Below are 23,258 nucleotides of genomic sequence, written 5' to 3'. Positions count from 1 at the left end.
ACCTCATTTTATGTGTACCTTATGACGCTTTATGATACTTGAATTCCTTTCTCTTAGTTTAGAATAGACTATCAATTTGTTTTCTTTTCTTTGATACAACAATATTGTGGAGTGGAGACTTGAGGTAAGCCACATAATGAACCAACTATAATTAAGTAATCAAACTCGTCATCTACGAGAATTAGACCTAAAATATCAGAGAGAAAAAAAATAGAAAAAGCATGATCCAATGAAGAATGTAGTTCTAAAGTCGACAATTTGATCCTATTGTACATTAAAGTTCAGGCGATAAATCAACAAATACCTCCTTTTCAAATTAATGGTACATGCACGGAAATATTAAAGGCAGCTCCAAACCAACAAGTCTACCGCCTTTACGAGGGTTGGGAGGGGAACTTCTATCGTACATAGCTTTACCCTTGCTTTGAAAAAAGGTTGTTTCCATGACTTGAACCCCTGACCTTTCGGTCACAAAGAAGCAACATTTCCATTATGCCAAGGCTCACCCTACATGCAAGGAAATACTATCTTTCCTTATTCTTCTGTTTTCTATATTTCTTTTTCTACCCTCGAAGTACAAACTGATATCATATACACTTGATTATATAATAAGTGATTCAAAGACTAGATTCCCCACAGATCATTTTAATGTGATGGGAATTCACTTGGGAGCTCCTTCGAACTGATCACGCAGCAACTCGTACTTTCTAAGCTCGGCCATGGAGAGCGACGGAGAAAGCTCGCCTAAGACCTATAAGACGGGAGGACAACGCAGTCAGGCGATAATCCAGAAACTGGCTATGGAGATGCACTTTGTATAGTACTACACATAACTATTCACATTTCCTTCAATCATAGTGAAGAGCAATTGTCATACCTTGATAAAATCATCATATTCGACAATAACAGAGTCCGATTGTTCATCTGTGCGGGACGAATCTGAATCCGAACTCAAAGCCTACACGAAACCAAACGTCAGCACCAGAAAGGGAGCATGAAATACCATCAGTCAATACAGGACCATTCCTTTATCTAGTTAGGTTTATTGTGATAAAAATTTACACATGTATTGAGTGTCGATAGAAAATGTCCAGGATGATTTTGACAATACAAGGTCCTACATCGAGCACTTGAAGGTTTTCAATCCCAGTATATGAAATCCTGGGTGTCTCAAAACTCGTTTGTTAACTGGTTTATGGGTGGATATTCCAACTTTAAAGGAAATAAAACATAAATGCACTTCCGCTCTTAATTACCTTACCATTTAACACCCCATATATCAGATAGAATTAACATGTAGCGAGGATATTAGTTTATCTGACTCACCTTGCGCTTTGCTGCATTAAACCAAGCGTCTGCACACAATGCGTACATGTCTGCACCAGTGAAGTTCGGGGGACATCTGTTTGCTATGGAGTAAAGTGGTACGTCTTGATGTAACTTAAACTTTCGGGTAAGTGCTTTGAGGACCCTAGAAGAGAAGCCATTAAGAAATGTGAAGAAAAGATTCATTGACATGCATTATTTGATTAGTCTCTTAAACATGAAGGCATGAAACCGAAAATGTGAGAATACTAACCGCTCTCTGTAAGATGCTTCAGAGTTTACTCCAACGTAAAGCAGTTTATCAAATCGTCCAGGCCGTAGAAGTGCTGGGTCAATCAAATCTGGTCTGTTGCTTGCTCCAATTATAAACAAGTCCTAAGACAAACCAAATAAAGCGTGAGGTATAGTTTCTTTCTTATTCTAAGAAAGGAAGATACCAGGACAATAACCTGTGTTGAATCGTTTAGGCCGTCGATCTCTGCAAGCATCTAGCGAAACAGAAAACTTATCACATTTAGAAAACATCAATGGAATCATAAAAAAGGGAATTTTCATGAAAAGGGCTTGGACTAAGTTTATTTTAATAAAAAACCATGCTATAACTTTATTTAATTAAAAAGACTTAAATTTTAATGAAAAACCCTTAAATTTTAATAAAAAGGGCAAAAGAACTTAAATTTTAATGAAAAAGACATAATTTTAATAAAAAGGACAAAAAATCTGACGAGCGGACTCACGGTACACTGTTTATGAAACTTACTACACTGTTTATGAAAACTTACGACACTATTTATGAAACTTACGACACTGTTTATGAAAACTTACTAAAATGAAACTCTGAAGGGTCCTCTCTTTCTGCACATAAATCCTTCTCCCCCACATTCTTCTCCTTCTTTGAACCAGACTGCTCAACACCAACTTTGCCTGTCAAACTTGTAGCTCCACCATTGGCATTACGTCCCACAACTAACTGTCTCCCTTCACCATTGCCTATTTGCAGAGACCCATCAACTCCCGAGTTTAGCGAATTCGCGTTACCATCTACACTACTATCGTTTTGGTTAATTGAATTACCAGAAACTTCAAAATTTCATTACTTCCATCTAATCCAACCTTTGCCCATCTTCCCATCTCCCCCACACTATGACTAGCTTCTTCACTCCTCCCCTGTCTCCACCCTTTGATATCATCAAAATTCACATCCACTCCACTACTTCCCACAAACCTAAAGCTCTCACTCTCATCCACAGGATCAAAGTAATCCCAGGAAGAATCTTCATCCGGCAGAGGAGGCGGCAGCGGCAGTGGAATATCCTCATCCACGTAACTACTGCTAACCGGACTGAACCTTACAGTCACAGCAGCAGCACCTCCTGACCTCATATAACTCAACCTTGCTACATGAGGCGAAGCGGGCCTCTCATTGCACAGAGGCGAGTCTAAAGCGTCGACCAAAGGTGATGGCGACAGCGAGGGGTAGGAAAATAAAAACAAAATCTATTAAACAAAAAGATGGGAGAAAAAAATGAAGTGTTTCAAGTTTTGGGGGGTACGCGTCCCCAGCGCAAGTTGGAAGTGTTAAGTTTTTTTTATTTTTTTTTTTATTTTTTTTTATTTTTTATTTTATTTTTTTTAATTAGTCTTTTGTCCTTGTTATTAAATAAAGTTAGTGGGTGGTTTTTTTTTATTAAAATGTAAAGATTTGAAGCCCTTTTCATTAGTTTTCCTTAAAAAAAATTATGCGGAAGTCATGAGGAAAAAAAAAAAAAGGAGACTTCACCTGAGAAACCACTCTGTCCATAACACCCCCAGAATCCCCCGAGGCACCACGGGCTGGAGCAAGAGAATCAAGTTCATCAAAAAATATAACACATGGGCGTGCTGACCTGGCCTGCAAAGTATGTACAATATCACTTAATCACGAGTTCAAACTTGAAATGGATGTTTTGAAATTTATATATAAAACCAATATCATAAGCTTCTTTCATTGAAGGGATACGGATCAACTGATCATAGTGGAATTCTTTACCTTCTGGAAGATGTCTCTAACATTCTTTTCTGACTCTCCTATGTACATATTGATAAGTTCAGGTCCTTTTACGCTAAGAAAGTTCAGGGAACACTCAGTTGCAACGGCTTTTGCCAGTAGAGTCTGTGGATTAATAAGAAAATCAAAGGTGGCAAAAAACAAATCACTCCAGGCGAGGAAGAGGGCAAATTGATAAGTCCAGAGCAACTTACTTTCCCAGTTCCGGGTGGACCATATAGAAGAACACCAGACCGCTTTCGTAAACCAGATGAAAACAAGTCCTTGTGCAGAAGAGGTAGCTACAAATACAGCAACAAGTAACTGAGTACAGTGAAAAAGACTTCCAATTTCCAGTTACAGGAATCTTGCTAACGAACATACAAAGGCTTAGATATACAAAGAGTGCCTACCTGAACAGTATCCAGAATTGACTTCTTGACATCCTCAAGACCGCCAACATCATCCCATTTCACATTAGGGACCTATGGGAAAAATGACTTTTACAATTCCTTGTATATACTCAAAAATGTTCTATGAGATTACTACTACACTGCTTGCTGATTCTAGCAGTAAATCTTTATTACCTCCCACATCAAAGATAAAACTCTTAGAAACAATAAAATATTACACTGAAGTTAGTCTTGTCTCTAAATTACCTTTGGTGTACCCAGGGCTGTTGCATTCCTTTTCTTTGAACGCTCCAATGCCTTTGTCAAGTTTTCTTTCCTCAGAACCTGAGGTGCGACTGCAGAGGACTTACTATCAGATTCCACATCAGGTCTGAGAGATCCATCTGATTCCTCCGACTTAACAGTGTCAATCAGAACATTGCCTCTGGAAATCAAGTTAGCACCAGCATCAGCAATCAAAGCATGGATATCTCTAGGCATGAAACCAGATGTCTGTGCAACTATATCCTTTATAAACTCCTCAGAACCAGTCTGCAAATAACAACAATCTGATCCATCAAAGTCACCAATTTGATCCAAAAAAACTACAATGAATACCATGTGGAGTATCAACCAAAACAAGATCAAATCATGGTTAAAGAATATATATATATATAATTGTTCAGCTTTTAAGAATAGCCTATGCATCATAGTTATACTTCTATTAAAAAAAACCGCACACAAAAGGTACATAGAAACAACACATTTGCTCACATACGTTAGAAAAAAGTTCAGAAGCCGTTTGCAGCGACTGTGACACCATTTTCACCCTTTGTTCTTCGGTCAAAGGACCCATACTTATTTCATGGCTAAAGCAGCGTCTAATAATTGGTGGTAGACCTTCAGTACTGTCAGGAGCTGCAATTAACAGCACCCGATGCCTTCCTATCTTCCCAGCATCCTGCACATGCCCCACTAAGATTAAAAATAATAAACAAAAAAGTTATAGATCAATGGACGGACATCCATGCAAAATAAATAGGTACAGATTATTAGAAATTCATATTACAACTATTTATCATTCGAGAGAATCAAAATGACTAAGTTTCTATAAGTATCCTAAACCAAGATATGTGGATCTAAAGCATTTGCATCTTACAGTATCACCATTGTGTTTTCCTTCAAAATCCATGTCTCCTTCATCAGAAATTGGCTCAGTGAATTCCCTGATAAGTGAAGCCACTTCAGAAGTGATTCCAACTTGATCACTTGGTGAACCTTCATTAGAGCCCAAATTCCGGAAAACGTCAAAATGGCGGAGAAGAAGTATTGCTGGCGAGTATCTGATAGCATAATTGGCATAAGAAAAAAAAAGCAACAATATAACAATGCTAAATTGTCAAATATAACAGAGAAAACAACGATAGAAAAGCATGGACTGGCTTCTCACAAAAGTTTGAATAAATGATGCAAAGATAATTATTGATACAGCAATTAACAATATCACTGAAAGACACGTAACAAAAATGAATACGATTGTGCCTGCCTTGCCAAGTATATGTGACAGTATTAGAGCAACGTAACTGACAAATTTTACGAGATCTAAACACTTTGTGCTGCCTCACCTTTGAGCTGTATTCAAGGTTTGAGCTAGTGAAACAGACATCCTTTTATCAGATGATGCCATTAGATTGTGACAGCTATATTCAACTACATGCAGGCCCAATCGACGAGCAATGTATCTAACAACTGTTCTCTTACCACATCCTGCAGCGAGCATTGAATCAGTATTCAATAACACTACACACTTGGGCACATGAAAAATACATCTTAACCAGCACAGACAGGTTTTTGGTCAACATCTTTGTTACTAACTGGTAATAGGTTCAAAGATGATTGCATACGGTTGCAGATGAGTGATCTTGTTAGAGACCATTCCAATTTAAACATCAAAGCCACCATGAACAGCAAACTACAAAAGAAAAAATCAAACTCACCTGCCAATCCATACAGGAGAACTGAAACTCTGAATTTTGAAGATAGTGCTGATGGGCAGAGAGGCGGTGCTAGTATGGAAGCCAATATTTTTACGGTGTCCCCTTGCAAAGGTGCAAAACCTTGTTTTCCAGCAATCAATAAGTCTGGGGGTACAGCAGAAGAGACACTCCCTCCAAGCACAAGGGCTGTTTGAGAGCGATTAATTCGGAGAATGGATTCGTCTGAAGGTTCCATGGCCACAACCTAAGGATATTAATTTACGATGTGATCAGACTTGGTACTATATGTTGAGTATAAAAGCAACCAAAGAACAATATTAAGATTCTTTTTTTGCTAGGAAGAACAATACAGGGAAATTACCTTGAAATAGATGTTATCGCTTCCATCTTGTGAACTTTGGTTGCAAGGAATGCACATCATTGACTTGCATGTCCAATTTATACAAATACTGAAAATATCACCTCTTGCTAGAAACCTATCAACTCCAAAGTAGTTATGTAGTGCCAAATCTATCATTTCTTGACGATCTTCATATTCAACGGACGAATTTCCTTTAAGAGAGTCAAGTGTACCACATTCCGGTACCTTCACGAAAGAAGCTCTCAAATGAGAAGCATATCTCGGCAACTGAGGCTGAGGCTCCAACTGCAATCCAACTACAGAATCCTCAAGGCCTTTCCTGCTCACCTCATCATCAACTTTCTCTCCAAAATAAGATGCCAAAGTCTCTTCCCCTCTATGAACGAGTGATTTGAAGCACAATGTGTGCAAGTCAAGGTTATATGCTAATAGAGGTGATATATAGGCAACTTCCCGCTTCAACGAAATTCGATCATTTCCAGGGAAAGTACAACAAGGCAAAATAAGCATTGCGTGAGAAAATTCAGACAAGGATTGTTCAATCTCCGCAGCGCAATCATGGCTGTTCGGAGGATCAAGAACAATGGCCTGAGCGGTTCTTTGTATGTTTGTCTCCACATTCTTCACAATCACCTTGTATATTCGAAATCCAGCCGAACCAGAAAACAACATAGAATACTGGTATCAATTACTAGCTGAACAGAAAATTCTAGTGTAATCTTAAACCCAAAAAATCTAACTAATGAATTTCAATTCTTTCCAAAATCAAAATTCGATCATTTTAGTTTTATCTGCGAATTTAATTGGATTCAATATTGTTTAAAATCACAATTATGTATTCATGATCAACAAAATTCTACCATAATTCATTCTGGTAATCGAAAATTCGATAACTTGAGTCTTTAGCTGGGAAATTCAGCTCAGATTCAAGTGTAAATTCTTGTACTTTGATCAATTTTCCCGGCAACCAAACAGAAAGCAGGAAAAATTATATGAATCAACATTGGAACAAGTACCAGCGAGCCGGAGGTGATGGAGAGCCGTTTGAGGGCAGAAGTGGACAGCCCGACCAAAGCAGAGTCGTCGAGAGAAGCCAATTTGGGGCTGTTTGAAAGGACCGTTCTGTCCTTAGACAGCCGAAGAATCCCCGGCGGCAACTGCAAGCTCGTAGACTCGTCGCCATCGCCGCCGCCGTCGACTGGGCGGTCTTCACTCAGTACGGAATTGACGAGACTTTTGGTGGAAGTAAGCACCAGTGGCTTCCTCCTCCTCCTCTCCACCATTGAAATGGAAACCTATAGATACACATATAGATACATTCCAGCTGCAGATAGTACATATAATTATAGATACTGAAATAGCACGAATCGATGAAGCTCTGCGGCTGCGTGTGGTGACGTGGCTCTCGGTTCGATATGTTTTTAAAATAGGTGAAATGTTTTTCAGTTCTAAAACTACTTCAAGTGTTTTTTACGAGAAACATTTAAATGTTTTTCAATGATTTACTAACATTTTTACTAAGAATTGTTTTTAAAAATATTTTCAACAAAAACGATTTCAATCATTTTAAAAACATATTCAAACAAAATGTAGTAGTCCAACCGTTTAGACATGAGTTGTTTGGGCTGGAACCTGAATGGGCTTTGTTGCTAATTGGGCCTGCACCAAAGACTACTATTAAACCTTTTGGACCATCCGATGCAAATTTTGGAAGCTTGATTTCATTTTACGTGTTAATTTGAATGAGAGCCGTTAGATTCTAATAAGTTAAATGCTCCAACGTTCTTATTTAGATGTGCAACCTAAACGGGCACTAGAGAAAGCCTCTTAAGCAAATTGGTTGGAGCAGATGTCGATTTGCTTTGCAAAGAATGTGACCATGACCAAATGGCACGATAAACGTATACGAAAGTTATGGCTACCATGCTCTCGATGCGGCACAATAAGATGCGAAAGTTATGGCTCACTGTGCCGTTGATGACCGCAGCAGACTCTTTCCGCCTTAATAAAAGATGAGTCTATGAGAACCTCACTTGCCTCATCAGAGCAAACGAATGAGAAACTTGCTCATTTGTATTGTATGATTCACCAAGCTTTATTAAGCATTTGACACACAATTTATGAAAGTCAAATCTTGAGACTCCTACAAACAAATGGAAACAAATATCACTACACCACAATTCAAGTGGCGATACTCAATTTATTTATCAAATAAACGAATTGATTTAGTGGGTTAAATTTAACTAAATAACATAATTTCAAATTTTTTGTAACAACACGAAACACAAATTTGGCTTCCACAAGAGAGACAACACAAAACACATATCCGTTGTGCATGTAAAAAGAGAGACAACTGGATCACTGGTGGTATGCTACGATTATCCACCCACCCCTGACCACAAGTTTGGCTTCCACACCAGCAATGAGTTTTGAACCGGAGACCTCGGGTTTTTTGTTTTAAAGAAGCCTCGTAATCCACCTTTTACCACTGGACCACCAGGTCGTGATTACGAAACACAATGATTAAATTGAAGAAATTTAAAACACAAAGATCAAAATTTAAATTGAAAAAATCACCGAAATTAATCTCCTTTTTCGTCATTCTCATTGAATCATACGATACAAATTTCAATTAATCAATACATCTTGGATATCCACTTTTCCTTGGTACACAAGCAACAACTGAGGAAGTTGCACTTCATGTCTACTCACAAACCTCACCAAGAACTGCTTCTCCCCCGGATAAACCACACTCGACAACCTCAAATTCTCTTTTTCCAACCCCTTTGCCACCAGCAATTTGAAAACCAAACACCGCGGCACGATCCTCCTCTCCAAGCTCAAGCACATCACCGTCGCGCATTTCGCAATGGCGGCCGAGGACCACCCCATCTTGTTCACCAAGAAATCAATCGTCTCCGTTATCTTCTTCTCCGATTTCGTCATGCACAAGGGATTGGACCTGAAAGCAGAGAGGATCTCATCTTCCGACCAACCACATTTCCTGTAAGCCTCTTGGTTTCGTTTCAAGATTGAATTTTTACCTGACGTCACCCGCATTGCCGGCACAAAGTTTGATTTCTCGGGCTCGAATCCGAATTCTTTCACCTCATTCACAATCTCACTGAACAATTCATGCTTTTTCATCAAAATGTTGGGGTATTGCGCAAGCAGCAACGCTATGGAGGATTCCGGCATCCCCAAATCTCGCAGGAGACCGATATTCGGTATCACATTTTTCGACAGATTATCGAGGAAGATCCACGGCTTGTGCTTCAGAATACTAATCACCCTCTCATCAGAAATCAAAAGGGCTTTGAGGAAATTGTAAGACGGGATAATCTGATTTTTCAAACTTATTTTCAAAAGGGAAGGATCGTAACTCACAGTTCTGGCGAGATCGAGCCTCGAAATCCCTTTGGAGGTGAAGAACTCGAGCTTGGGCAAAAGGGTCTTTTCGGCGTCGGCGGCGAGGATCAAAGGGTGGCGTCTCACGAGCTTTGAGATGTCGGCGGCGGAGAACTCGTGCGTTCTCAGGAGCTCCAGAACAGAGTCCGCTCTGTCGGAAGACCGGAGCTTTAGCTTTTGGGAAGCTTCTGCGGCGGATTCCGGCGACAACCCACATGAGTTTATGAGGTATGCGACGGTGGGAGCATCGTGATCGGCGGAGATTGTGTTTGCGATTGATCTGCGGAAGGATAGATTTTGTACGGCAAATCTTGGGACGGCGGCGATTTTGGTGAGAGAGTTGAAGGGTGTCATTGGTTTGGATTTGATTTGGACGGACAGATTCTGTTTTTTGGGGTTTGGTTTCTGTCATATGGGCTGGGTAAAACCGAACCGGCGTGACCCAGACCCGATCAAACCCACCAGATCCGAACCTCAGATTTTGTAACTAAAAATTCAAAAAAATAAAAAAGAAAACGGCAGGATTCAAACCTAGTATCTCTGCATAAAATTTAAATCAACCACACTAGATAATAGCTTTTTAAATTCTTATACGTTTTGCTCTACGTCAAAGATTTTCAAACAATCGGAAGTCTTATGCGATGGCACCACCTAAACTGCTCAAGAGTTGGTCCTAACCCTAGTACTATATATATTACAATATATATGCTGTGAAATTGGTGTGAATATTCACATAAAATAAGCATATGGAGATGAAAGATGAAATAATAGAAGTTTGATTTTTACTATTTTAGTGTGTAAACTTCTAGATGCATTAATTGTTATTGTAGACTTTTGCACGTTAAGAACTAAGAGCATTCAATATAAAATAAAACAAACAGAAAAAGACGACACAATATGACTACTTTCCTCCAGGTTATAGCCTATCTTTTCTAGGCTCATTTTCGACTAACATAAGTGAAAAAAGATTGATCCTCATGCTAGATTTATCTTGTTCCACTTCAACCTCCAACAAAGGTTGATCCTCATACTAGATTTAGGTCGGGCCGACTCACTCTACGTCATCTCAAAATACTGTATTTAACAATTCTTGTTTAGATGTGTGGCTGACACACCCCGACCCAGAAAGTCCACTTGGACCCTGAATCGAGTTGTGCTGGCCGACACCGTTGATTTTCGTCGACTTTCGTGGCCTCAAACCGCCACATACTATGGTTAATCAAGGTGGTTCTTGGGTGGGTTTTTTAGAGGGGAATGAGAGCTTCAAGATGGTGGTGGTGGCGTCGAAAAACTCCACCGGAGTTGGCCGGAATCGACCTTGGAAAATAGGTGGTCGCGAGTGGAAAAACCCACGAGAAAGCTGTTCAGTTTTTTTTTTTTTTTTTTTTTTTTTTTTTTCTCTTTTCTTCTTTCTATTTCTGATTGGGCTTCACCTTGAATAACCAATTTCTGATTGGGGATTTAATTTAATTAACACTAAACCTTGAATAACTAATTTCGAACGTCCGTAACTATACCGTTATAATCCGGACTCGCAAACAGCTTTCGCCTATACGTTCGTACCAACGAGTACTACGAGGATATGCTAAAAGAATAAGTCTCACATCTCTCAAGTCGATGGTCAACGGAAGTCAAAGTCCTTGCCTCTAGGGCAATTTCGTAAATTCACGCTTTTAAAATAAAATAAAAACGTAAAATTTGGAACGGGTTGTCACAATCGGGTGTGATCCTTATATGTATATTCTCATCCCTACCTAGCACGATGCCTTTTGGGAGCTCACTGGTTTCGGGTTCCGTAGGAATTCCGAAGTTAAGCGAGAAGGGGGTTAGAGCAATCCCATGATGGATGACCCACTGGGAAGTTGTTCGTGAGTTCCCAAAAACAAAACCGTAACGGAATGGTAAGCTCAAAGCGGACAATATCGTGCTACGGTAGTGGAGTCGGACCCGGGAAGTGGTCCCACCCGGGCTGGGATGTGACAATTTGGTATCAGAGCCAGGTTTCGATCCTAGGACCTATGGGTTATGTATCAAAGCCAGGTAGGGATGAGAATATACATATAAGGATCACACATCTGGGCGATGTGGGATATCACAAAGCCCTTATTTGGATGTATGACTTAAGGGTCGTTCGATAACAATTTCGTTTTCAATTTTTAGTTTTTGGTTTGTACTTTTTGAAAACAAGATTTGTTTGTTTTCACTTTTCATTATTATCAAACAATATTTCAGTTTTTTTTTTTTTTTAATGAACAAAATTTGAAAAATGAACATTCAAACGTTTATTTATTTTTATTTTATTTTTACAAACGATATTATCTACACTAAGATAATGAGAAAGTGAACTAAGCCTCATAATAGAATAGTAATGATCTGGTTCAAATTCGCCAAAGCGAGAATTGAAATATAAGACCTCTCAATAGGTTATCAACCTAAATATGCACTTTTGATGTGCACTAAGCTAATGTCTAGTTCACATTGGAAAAACCCAAAATCAACAGAACACGTCGGCTACTCGATATACATTATTTTTACACACCATACCTTTTTGACAAAAAACATGGGTGTTACACTCACGGTTTTTTGTCAGTTTTTACAATTTCGTACATGAATCGTTGTTCAAACTATTTATTTTTACCTTCGCCTCACCGTTAAGTTTGAAAATTAAAGTAATACTTTCTGTTAACATTCTTGAGGGTGGGACCTTATTTTAACAATATTTTGAGCCTCACAACTATATTTTTCACCTTCACCTCACCATGAAGTTTGAAGATTATAGTAATACTTTTTGTTATATTCTTGAGGGTGGAACGCCATTTTAACAATGTTTTGGACCTCCCTACTATATTTTTCACTTATGTTTTTAATTTTCGACTTAAATAGTTTACTAAATATACATTTGTTACTCAATAAATCGTAAACTTGCTTCCAAATAAATAAATGAAATAGAAAAGGATACGATCGGTACTTAAATACCGATTGTCCACACTAACTGTCGCTAGCGTGGTAGCAACAGTTCCGAAATATAATCGCTATCTTTATACCGAACCGATCTTTTCAATTTTTTCTTTTTCATTTTTTATTTTTTATTTTTTGCTTATGTTTGTTTTAGTTCTCTTACCGTAACAATAAACTATTCTTCAAAATATATTTTTTCATGCAAAATGACGCCCCCTCTTGCCATGCATTGCAAGGTAAAGAAAACCCTTTTCAAATTTTTTTCCCGAAACTTGATGTAAATTTTTTTCCCAATTCGGAAATGAGGGAACAAACCAATCATTCAGCAATTTCGCAACGTCTTCATCCTCGAAAGAGTCCACCTCCATAACGATAACATGACACCTTATTGACAGTCCCACACAAACTAATTAGTCCTCATTCACTAGAATATTAAAATCAAACTTCCCAAAAATGGAACAAGAAATCTCACCAATGACACGTGCTGTATCCGACTTTTGCATACAAAACCAACGCTGTTGCAACGATCAAATGAATCGCATATCAGCTGACTGCCAAATTCCGACACTCGCAAGGAGAAAACAAAACAGGGGTAGAGTAAAGTTACTTGATAAGAAGATGGGAACGTCCCTCTCTCGAGCTTCGGCGAAAGCTTCTTCTCCCCACGGATACCAATCCACCTGGTAAAACGCAGTCGAGTTTCAATCTTTCAGCTCGCAGAGCAATCCAAACAACAAAGAACAGAGAACCCAGTTCGGAAATTCAAACTTACCGGGTTGTGGGCGTGTTGCAGAAGGTAGGGGCTGTGCTCGGCGGCTAGGCGATTGGAGTGCTTGTGAGACGGGGCGGCTGGGTTGCTCGAAGTGTGCTCGGCCATGGCGAGGGGCTTGGAGGCTGAGATGGGTCGGCGGAGAATCAGTGACGAAAGGGCGGGAAAGAAAGTGGCGGGAGATTGGGGCGGTGGTGATGGAGGACAGGAGAGCTGTTTGGTTGGATGAGAGAGCAAGCGGAGTAAGAGAAGAAGAGTGCAGAAGTTGGTGCCATGCGTAGAGAGGGGGTGAAGAGGCAGAAGCAGCCATGTGGAGCTTGGGCTTGTTTGACGGCTGGAGGTTGACTGTTTGTATTTGTAATCCCACCCCCAATCCTATTTCCCCACCCCTTTATTAAGTTATTTTTAATGACATGTTTACCCCCTATGTCAAATGACGTAAATACTTGAATAATCTAGAATCCTTCTCTCTCCCTCCCTCTTTCAGACCTCTCGCAATCCAGCTTCACTCTCCCGAACTTGCATCCCACGAATCTTCTTATCCATAATTCTAACCAGTTTCTTCTTATTGTTTTTGCAAAACCCAAAAAGACCCAATTTCTTTGAATTTCATTTTGTTGTTAGCTGCTGCTTTGGCATAATTGAAAGAAAAGAAAAAGTGAAAAATTGAAAATTTAGCAGAAAAACGGAGAGCCCATCAACCAACTCCCCACATCCATGAGCTACCCACCCCATCCAATTTGATGGCAGCTATCCTCTACCGGCTTGACCCTTCAACCTAATATTTTCCTTCCTCCATCTCAATCGAACTCACAAATAATAAAACTCAACTTCAACCGTGGATGTCGCTCATCCTCCTCCTCCTAGTCAAAAGGACCACGTCAAGGCCTTCCCCTCCAAATTTCTAGAGAGAAACAATTGTTGCTGGTGGGAAGGAGGTCGTTGTTGAATTGAGTTGGATGAGATTGTTGTTGAATTGAGTCGGATGATGTCAATTGTATCTAAGATATTTCAAGAATAAAAGTGGGTGGAGAAAGAGCATAAGTACTTTTAACTTTTTACAGCGGGTGGGAAAATAAGACAATATGGTGGGTCTAGTAACACTCTTTTAAAAAGACTGAAGCGTTTTTAGTAAAGGAAAGGGCCGAATCCCTTTCCACCTAATCCACCAAGTTCGGGATCCGGACCATTGAAATTTGATCAAACAGTTACAGTTGTTATAACTTTTAAAGGCCCCCTATTTGTAGCTGTTAAATCAAATTTCAACTGTCCGGATCACAGACTTGGTGGATTAGGTGGAAATGGATTCAGAGAGGATCCCTTTCCTTCAGTAGAAGTGTGATTGGGTTTTGATTTGAAGTGCATTTTGCATCAGCACTTTTTCAGGGTTTACTTGTATTAGGATTGGTTTCAAAAGCCTTGTTTGAAAGTGTTTTTAAAATGACTAAAAGTGCATTTGATGAAATTATTTTGGAACCAATCCTTAGTAAAAATGCAATTAAATTCTAAAAAGACACTTTAAAATGCTTCCTGCAAGAAGCACCAATTATATGCTTCTTGCATGAAGTACTTTTAAATGCTTTTTAGAATCCAAAAATATTTTTACTAAAAGCGATTTCAATTATTTTGAAAACACTCACAAACAAACCCGTTTTAAAAGCACTTTCAAACACATTGTTCAATTGCTTTTTGGACTAATACAATTGGACGCGACTATGTGCATGCTTATTTGCAATTGAGTTCGATATAGCAATTTGCCCGCCTATTTGCACCTAAGTTCGATAGGATCGTGTGTCCACTTAGTGACACTTGAGTTCGATAAAGCAGTGTGTCCACTTATTTGCACCCGAATTCGATAGGACAATGTTTCCACCTACTTGTACTTGAGTTCGATAAGGTAGTGTGCATGCCTTTTTGCACCCAAGTTCGATAAAGCAGTTTCCCACGTACTTGCATCCGAGTTCAGAAGGACAATGCACCCACCTATTCGCTACACGATTCTCCTATCTTTACGTAAATAAAATGGAGTACAAAAATTACATAACTCAGCTATTTAACCTGTCAACAACAAATTCAACGAAAAATTCATGTGCCTGTGATTGCGTCTCGACATACAACATACGAAAAGATTGCCCCGTTTTTGAACAATTTTTTCCAGCAAAGGCTTCCTTACTATCTGATCCGACTCTGTAAATCTTCGAACAAGATTGCCGCAAAACAAGCTAGAAATTAGCCAGCGGGCGCTCCTACAGATTCAGCGAGTTCTTCCAGAAGTTCTTGCTGTTCTAAGGAAACACAAGCCTGCAAGAAGGGTAGGAATATCAGTTGCACCGCAATCGTATTGGTGAATCCTTTTTAACAAATACTGTATAACCATAATATTTATTAAGAGAAAGGGAGGACATGTCTTTAAAGAGCTTGACTGTGGAAAAATACCTGAATTGCGTTATCTATATCGCCACCAAGAAAAGAGGTGAGCTCATAGTTTGTCTTTAACCGATGGTCGGTCACTCTATTGTCCTGATATTCAATAAACCAAAGAAGTGAACTTCCCGAAACATAACCAATCTTATGCAAGAAATCTCACAGACAAAATTGTTGAACACAAGTCTCGCATTGGTTACTGGTTTGCATAAGTTATTTTAGCTTTATAGACCTATCGGGACCTCTGCACCTAATAGCTATAGCTTAGTTCAGTAAATCACTCATTAACAATACCTTAAAGTTGTATGTCCGAATCTTTTCTGCACGAGAACCAGTACCAACCTGCATTTTCAGAATACAAACATCACATGGTTTAGTCCTGTGCCTAAAACCATAATCTAGCGCTCCCATTGCATACCCTAATATCAAAGAACAGCATATATGTGATGGCAAAGGTTTACAACAGAGATGTTGCAGTCTTACGTGCCTCGTAACTATACTCTAAGCTAAAAAATACCTGCGATTTCCGCTGATTCCTAATCAACTCCTGCTGCTCTCTCAATTTTATCTTATACCTGTACCAGTGCCATTGATCATCATGGACTAAGGAAAAAGTGTGGAAACAAGAGGTATTATGTGTGAATGGCATTGACTGCATTCCATGCATATGTCAAGCTATGACAAAACTATTATGCAAAATCCCAAATGTTTCATAAAAGGGAACAGTTAATGTGCCTCACAAATAAAGAATACGAGGACATTTAAAACACAGAAACCAGTACTCACAATTTCGCCCGCAGCAACTGAAATGCACGATGCTTGTTCTGAAGTTGAGACCTTTCTTCACTACAAAAGATGCGGATGCCCGTTGGTTTATGGACAAGATCAACAGCTGTCTCCACCTTGTTGACATTTTGCCCTGCATGATAATCATGCATAAGGCTTAACTCACATAGGAAATCCCATTCTGAAGAGTGAGATGCAAAATCAAGTTAATTAAGAAGGGAATTGTTATTAGCACTCCAAAAATCTCATTTGGCACTCCAAACTTTCTATAATTAGAAAGAAAAATACATTTGTGAGGAGTGTAGAAAGAGATTTTTGGAGTGCTAATAACAGTTCCCATTAAGAAAATAATACTCTTTGCATATCGATACCTCCAGCTCCCCCAGACCTTGCTGTTGTCAGTTCAATATCTTTTGGGTCGATAACCACCTCAACTTCATCCGCCTATAGTAAGGCACAAAACAAGCACAATAAGTCAATGAATCAGAAATGTTTGATCATAAAGAGTACATAAAAGATTACAGTGAAAAGTAAAATAAAAGCTACCTCTGGCATGATCGCAACAGTCGCAGTGGAAGTATGCACGCGACCCTGTGTTTCTGTATGAGGAACACGTTGAACCCGATGAACACCAGATTCATATTTTAATTTGCTGTATACACGTTTTCCTTTGATTTCCATCACATAGGCCTTGTATCCTCCTCTTTCAGCCTAAAATAATGCAAGAGCTCTGTCAGTATGTTAACCGAAACAGGATATACCTCTAAAAATGTCAGTGAAACATACCTCTGAGCTTGAGACTGTGCTGAACCTCCAATTATTCCTCTCACAGTACTTCTCATACATACGAACCTTGGTACCAAAAAAAAAAAAAAAAAAAAAAAAAAAAAACAGAAAAGGAAAAGAAAATGTAGAAGCATTAAGATATGCTTGGAAGCAACTTGAAAAGAAGGAATTCATACCACATTCCACAAGAATAATCATTTTTTTCCAATGAGGCCTATCATTGAAAAATAAAACATAAAGAAGAAGAAAGAGTGCACGGCCACATCAATAACAGAGACTTTTGACGTGCCCGTGCAAATAAAAAGTAATGTCAACATATCGTATAGAATTTAAATAACAAGAGAAACATATACCTACAAGATCACCTGCCCAGATTCCAGCTTCATCACCACCAGTACCAGCCCTTACTGCAGAAAAAGAGAATACGTATGTATGAGGAACAGTTGCAGTCAAATCTGGTTCGGATATATGATGTTCCATCTTCTCTTCCTAAAAAGGAGACTCGAGAGAGCATTTTACATTGCTAAACATCCATATGTGGTTCTCAAGCAATCTAACAGAACAATTTATTTAAAGGGAAACTATGAGATTACCTTCAAGCATTATATTTCTTGCATCAAGAGGGTCACTAGGAAGGAGTAGCATCTGTTAATATAAAATGAAACATTATCCCAATTGATATTCCAACTATGGAAAGGAAAACATTAAAAAATTGAAACAACAATATTCGGTCAAAGTAGTTCAGAATGCCAAATCGATCAATCGCATGTAAAAGTACCTTGAGCTTCGCTTCCAGTTCTTTGATTTGATTGGATAAAGATTCAACTTCAAAAGATATCATCTCTGCCATATCCTCATCACTGCCAGCTTCTTTTGCTAAAGCTGATGTATCAATATAAATATCAAAGTGAACGTTAGCAAATAGCTCCAAATTTTTCGAAAGAAATGTTTTATATAGGCATACAGTTACATAAACCTTTAGTCTCTTCTAACTGCTTCTCGCAGTCCTTGAAATCCCTATAGATTGTCACAACCTGTACATTGAAAACAAAGGCAAAACACAGTCAGTTAAAATCTAAAATGAAATAAGCGGCAAAGATAAACTGCAGCACCTCATCAAGCTCTGCCACAGACTGTGCAAGCTTCTGGTATTCGCTGGGATTTGACACGACATCTGGATCAGCCAGCTTGACCTACATTCGTTTCCGCTTCTTCATGAGGATACTCAAATCCAAAGAAAACAACTGCAATAATAAACCATGTAGAACCACAGTACACGAATCTATACAGTGATACGCAGGCGGCTAAGATCTGCATGAAACCAATTAGACCCAATTCATGCCCCTTTTTTCCCCTTTCTCTGTTTTCTTGTAGAATTCGAAACATAAAATTCAAATTCGGTTAAGGCAATTTGCAAGTCATTATCTCTGCAATGGGCCTTCAATTGCAATCACTACCATCAAAATTTTAATCACCAAAATTATACATTCCCAATCTTCCGAAATCATTCAAATTCTCTACCATATAAATCCCTAAACCCTAAACCTAAAACCCTTTGGATAAAAAAAAAAACCTAAAAACCCCAGACCATAAAAAACTACACAGTATCACACACAGAGAGGGAAAAATCAAAACCATCAACCCAAAACATTCAATCAGAGTACGAAACGTACTGATAAATCTTTCCACGTCTTCTCGGCGGAGTCCAGCTTTGTAATCAAATAGGGTTCCTGCAATTCCACGAAAAAAACATCAGAAAATGAGAATCCAATCACATAACACCTGTTTGTTTCTCGGGAAAACTTTTCCCTTCAAAAAATAACAAAACCCCAATTTCGAAATCTGTAAATTTCCAATTTCAATGTTTCTAATTGGGAAGCATTGTCATTGTTCTGGGGGTGGATGTACGAACCGCCATGCAAACGAGTCTGGGAGCTCTGGGAGGAGGTTTACTGACGAACACGGAGCTCGACGACGAGTGGTCGTGGAAACGGCGTCGTGCTGGAAATGCGAGTAATCGAGAAGGAGTGGAGCTCGTAGTGAGGCCACTCATTGCAGCCATGGGAGTTGCAGGTCGGAAGGAAAAACGCGCCTAAACCGATATGTGGCGTTTGGAACGGATAAAGTCCCGCTTACGGGTCCTGTTTGGGAACTTGGATATCGTATCCCACACAAACGGAATTAAAGGTTGTGATTCCAAGTAAAACACTTTTAAGTGGAATGTGACGCAATCAAATTTGAATGTAGGTAGAAAATTTGGATCCTTGTCTGATTTTCTTTGTGATGATTTTAGAAATTCATGAATCGTGTCCGTTCATCGTATATTGTGCGATCATAAATTATTTTAAATATTTTTATTTAAAATTAAACATAAACAATATTTGACAAAAATTAACCGCATGATAAACGATTCACGGATCCCTATGATTCTTACCAAAAAGATCCGGAGAGGATCCTGTTGGGTAGTAGAAGCTTCAACCATTGACATATGTTAATTATTTTTGTGATTATTGTATTGTGTAGGTCATATTAATACACTAATTATAAATCTTAAAAATTTATTTTAATTGATTTATTTTAAATATATATATGAGCTGAAAACAGAGAAAATCTAACGTCACATCAGCCATTAAATTAGTGTTTAACATTTATATTTTAACATATTCATTGCTATCACCATAAAGGTATGAACAAATATGGTAAGATTTACAAAAGTACTTACTAAATTTATACATCAAATGATGGGACAATGCATTACTTAATTAAATAATCAGTTCTTCCTTTATATCCAACAACCAAAATGTAACATGCATGCGAAAATACTATACAGTGGAAAAAAATTTGGTGCCAAGATTTGAACCAAAGCATTTTCGTTTACAAACACAATAAAATATTTTCATTTTTTTTTTGTCAGACAGTAGATTTGTTTGATTACAGAGTTGACGAGATTCATGTCTTGATGTAAGATCAACACTCAATTCAACCAATGTGATAGATGGCCATTTGATAAAACACATTTTCCTTTTCAATGCAACCAAATTATCTTCAGATTTTTTTTATTTTTTTATTTTTTTATTTTTTAAGTTGGTAGCTTCGTCATGACAATCCACTTTTATGGCAACAATAAAGATTCACATAAATATTTTAACCTCTCTATGACCACCATCGTATGATTCACTAACATCAATAATCGAACCCAAAACGTGTCATACATAATATAAGTCTGAAATATGCCCCAACCACAGGGCCACCTAGTTTTATTAAAATCTAGTTGGGTAAATGTAATGTGTACTCATTTCTGCCAACAAAAAAGAAATCAACATGTGCACTGCATGGTGTTACACTCTAGTTCGAGTAAAGTTTTCTCATAATTTAAATTAATTAATTCAATTTAATATAAATTATTTTAGGAAACTTTAACGAAAAACTGTCAATACTGTTCACTTTAACAAAAAAAAAAATCACATTTTTACACTAAAAAGTTAATCATGGTACTATTCACTTTACTCTTTATTTTGTTTTTATCATTAAAACTCACAGTTTTTAAGTCATTTTCATTAGTTTTCCTATTATTTTATCGTTTGTCAGCGTCCCTCATACTTTAAATGTGATCGATTGAGTCTTTTTAAACTACATTTTTAGGAAAGAGGATCCTATTCGTAGGATCCGCACATCATAGTCGTTCATCGTACATTGTGCGGTTAGTTTTCGTCAGGTACTATTTGTGTTTAATTTTAAATAAAAAATTAAATGATTTATGACCGTACGATGCATGATGAATGGTTAAGATGTGAGTATTCCTATGATTCTCATAATTTGGATCCGGATGAGATCCAAATCCCATTTCTAGCACCAATTTTGGTTTTTTTGTTTGCGCCAATTTAATTTTGGAAATAAATCTGAACTCCCGGACCACACGCCGTACAGTGCAAAGTGGCTTCTTTCGTGCAGGGCTCCGAACAGAAAGAAAAAGCCAATCAGAAGCCTCTTTCACTCCAACTATCAAAATGACAGTTTCATCCCTCCATACAATGCGGCATCGAAGCTCACTTTTGTCGCATTCCATGTCTGAATCTCCAAGGGCTGCTTCGTAATTTCCAAACTCCATCGACGGTTCCCAAGCAAATCTCCCTCTTTCCGGTGCACCTTGTATTAGCCGGTACGGAAACACAGTCGAAGTCTCTTATGAAATAGAAAATTTTGGTTTAGCCCGTGAGCGCGTCTTGTATGCTCATTTAATAGTAATAAATATATTATTTGTTAAAAAATATATATATGTTGTCGTTGTTTTGACTATTTACATGAATCTTAGTTGTTGGTCGTATTGATATTTTTAATACAACATGTGAGGATGAAAATTTAGTTATACAATATTGACCATAAGTTATACATATGCTAACCATCAAACCCTTTAAGAGAATAGATTCTCATTTATTTTTTTTTAAATGGTAATAAGTTTTGGGACCCGCTTCATATCGAATTTCAACAATTTGAATTCTCTATTTTACAAGTCTCGAAATATCATCTTTGCAAAATTTCACTAATTCAAAACCATTTGGTCATTTAATTGCCACAATGAAATTTCAATGTTTCTCATAACATAATAATGTTGGTCAATTTCTTTAAACTCAATTAGATACCTCAAATATTTCTGATCTAGCTAATATTTGCAAAGATTATTTATGAGATGCAACTTGACAAATAAACAGTTCAGATCGTTGAAGTTCGATGTGATGTGGACAACACGACTAATTCCCATTTAAAAATAAATAAAGAGGGGTCCCTTTCCTAAAGGCATTGTGCCAGTCATATTCAGATATAAAAATCGTCATTAATGAAAATTTGAACAAACATTAGACATCTTTCTTAAAAGTGGACATAAATACTATTGATCCAATGCTTAAATTAAAAAACTATAGATCATGTGTCAATATACTTATTGATAATGTGAATACAACCAAGAGACTTGAATGTAAATATGACAAAAATGACTTACATTGGCACACCCCGACTGAGACTCAAAACATACAATATACATCAGAGCTTCAACGAAAATAATTTACAATGAAGGACAACAATTCTTGCTCTTGAAATCTTCCTCTAATCGCTACATGGTACTCTGCAAAACAACCCTACATATTGAGAATAACACTACAAACAAAGCAAAAAACTCTAAAAGCTGAAAGCTCATATGTGTGACAATAATGCAACATGTATGATTGAAAGTACAATCATAGTGCTACGTGGTACTCTGGAAAACAACCCTACATATTGAGAATAACACAACAAACAAAGCAAAAACTATAATAAGCTGAAAGCTCATATGCGTGACAATAATACAACATATATGATTGAAAGTACAATCATGGTTTGAAAGCACAAAAGTTGAAAAGACATACTTTCTTCGTTAAGGCACCAATTATCGAACAATTTTCGCCTACACACTCGTGAGGTCAAGCTCTATCTAACCAACTCAAGACATGACCAAAAAAATCTAGTAAAATTTGAAATAAGCAAAATACGCCTAACTTCACTTTTGTCTAAACTAGATAATTTAACAACTAATTTTAGTTAAATCTTCGAAATACTTCAAAAATAAAATAAATCACTAAAATTCAGGACCGAATATCACATACATGCACCACTTGAAAATACCACCTTTGAATTTTAGGCTAATGATTCAATGTCATGTATAATCTTTTTCTTTCAAACAAATATTATTATTAAAGTGAGGTTGATGGCTCAAAGTTATTACAATAATTTTAAAATATGAGAATTTCAAACTCATATCGCATGAGTAAAGGCGTAATACACTAACCAAGAAATACTGAACCATATTTTGTAAATAAAATTGCGATATTAATTTAGAATAGGGTAAAGTACAAAAAACTATCTCAACTATTGGTGTCACGATACTTTCATACCTCATCTTTTTAAATTGACAATGACATACCTCATCTTACGAATTTGTGCCAATATTAGACCTCCGTTAGTTTTTCTGTTAAATGCTGATGTGGCCAGAAAC

The 23,258-nt window shown here is 37.7% G+C and overlaps 3 protein-coding genes and 1 long non-coding RNA gene across 6 annotated transcripts; all 4 read right to left on the bottom strand.

Annotated features, from left to right (window-relative positions):
• Window positions 1-212: 212 nt before the first annotated feature.
• PEX6 (peroxin 6) lies at window positions 213-7,561 on the bottom strand. 3 transcript variants are annotated; one of them, XM_068481600.2, is made up of 16 exons: window positions 7,119-7,561; window positions 6,103-6,735; window positions 5,742-5,985; window positions 5,370-5,511; window positions 4,904-5,087; window positions 4,523-4,705; window positions 4,012-4,296; window positions 3,766-3,837; window positions 3,568-3,654; window positions 3,356-3,478; window positions 3,107-3,217; window positions 1,776-1,814; window positions 1,580-1,701; window positions 1,327-1,471; window positions 878-958; window positions 213-751 (listed from the first exon to the last, which is right to left on the bottom strand). In XM_068481600.2, exons 1-16 carry the CDS (start codon window positions 7,383-7,385, stop codon window positions 662-664), a joined length of 2,808 nt encoding a protein of 935 aa, XP_068337701.2. In that variant the 5' UTR covers window positions 7,386-7,561; the 3' UTR covers window positions 213-661. The 3 variants fall into 3 exon arrangements, with proteins under 3 accessions (XP_068337701.2, XP_088535074.1, XP_088535075.1); XM_088678949.1 differs by lacking the exons at window positions 213-751; window positions 878-958; window positions 1,327-1,471; window positions 1,580-1,701; window positions 1,776-1,814 and adding exons at window positions 2,583-2,665; window positions 2,701-2,765; XM_088678948.1 differs by lacking the exons at window positions 213-751; window positions 878-958; window positions 1,327-1,471; window positions 1,580-1,701; window positions 1,776-1,814 and adding an exon at window positions 2,220-2,765.
• Window positions 7,562-8,675: 1,114 nt separating this feature from the next.
• Window positions 8,676-9,909, bottom strand: LOC137747823 (uncharacterized). Its single transcript, XM_068487965.2, has one exon. The coding sequence runs from the start codon at window positions 9,862-9,864 to the stop codon at window positions 8,731-8,733; it is 1,134 nt and encodes a 377-aa protein (XP_068344066.2). The 5' UTR covers window positions 9,865-9,909; the 3' UTR covers window positions 8,676-8,730.
• Window positions 9,910-12,937: 3,028 nt separating this feature from the next.
• Window positions 12,938-13,510, bottom strand: LOC148693288 (uncharacterized). Its single transcript, XR_015953711.1, has 3 exons — window positions 13,241-13,510; window positions 13,076-13,148; window positions 12,938-12,962 (listed from the first exon to the last, which is right to left on the bottom strand). It is a non-coding gene; the product is annotated as an uncharacterized LOC148693288 (long non-coding RNA).
• Window positions 13,511-15,051: 1,541 nt separating this feature from the next.
• Window positions 15,052-19,391, bottom strand: LOC137743277 (peptide chain release factor APG3, chloroplastic). Its single transcript, XM_068483147.2, has 15 exons — window positions 19,146-19,391; window positions 18,907-18,963; window positions 18,346-18,426; window positions 18,210-18,267; window positions 18,012-18,115; window positions 17,827-17,878; window positions 17,591-17,640; window positions 17,234-17,299; window positions 16,994-17,158; window positions 16,819-16,891; window positions 16,448-16,580; window positions 16,179-16,236; window positions 15,956-16,003; window positions 15,674-15,757; window positions 15,052-15,538 (listed from the first exon to the last, which is right to left on the bottom strand). The coding sequence occupies exons 1-15, from the start codon at window positions 19,293-19,295 to the stop codon at window positions 15,467-15,469; spliced, it is 1,251 nt and encodes a 416-aa protein (XP_068339248.2). The 5' UTR covers window positions 19,296-19,391; the 3' UTR covers window positions 15,052-15,466.
• Between the last annotated feature and the right edge of the window lie 3,867 nt (window positions 19,392-23,258).

Source organism: Pyrus communis, chromosome 11, assembly GCF_041283825.1.
Source record: "Pyrus communis isolate YQ-2024b chromosome 11, ASM4128382v1, whole genome shotgun sequence".
Lineage (NCBI taxonomy): Eukaryota > Viridiplantae > Streptophyta > Magnoliopsida > Rosales > Rosaceae > Pyrus > Pyrus communis.
The sequence above is the reverse complement of the archived record's forward strand: the minus strand, read 5'-3'. Positions and strand labels throughout refer to the sequence as shown.

Bases quoted from the DNA above. Each gene is read 5' to 3' on its own strand.
- PEX6 (XM_068481600.2), bottom strand. From the start codon at position 7,385: ATGGTGGAGAGGAGGAGGAGGAAGCCACTGGTGCTTACTTCCACCAAA. The intron at 3,218-3,355 runs GTAAAGAATTCC...CATACTTTGCAG, and splicing joins TTAGAGACATCTTCCAGAAG to GCCAGGTCAGCACGCCCATG. The intron at 1,815-3,106 runs GTGAAGTCTCCT...CTGTTTCGCTAG, and splicing joins TGGACAGAGTGGTTTCTCAG to ATGCTTGCAGAGATCGACGG.
- LOC137747823 (XM_068487965.2), bottom strand. From the start codon at position 9,864: ATGACACCCTTCAACTCTCTCACCAAAATCGCCGCCGTCCCAAGATTT.
- LOC137743277 (XM_068483147.2), bottom strand. From the start codon at position 19,295: ATGGCTGCAATGAGTGGCCTCACTACGAGCTCCACTCCTTCTCGATTA. The intron at 16,237-16,447 runs GTGAGTACTGGT...GCACTGGTACAG, and splicing joins CAGTTGCTGCGGGCGAAATT to GTATAAGATAAAATTGAGAG. The intron at 16,004-16,178 runs GTATTTTTTAGC...CTGAAAATGCAG, and splicing joins GGAATCAGCGGAAATCGCAG to GTTGGTACTGGTTCTCGTGC.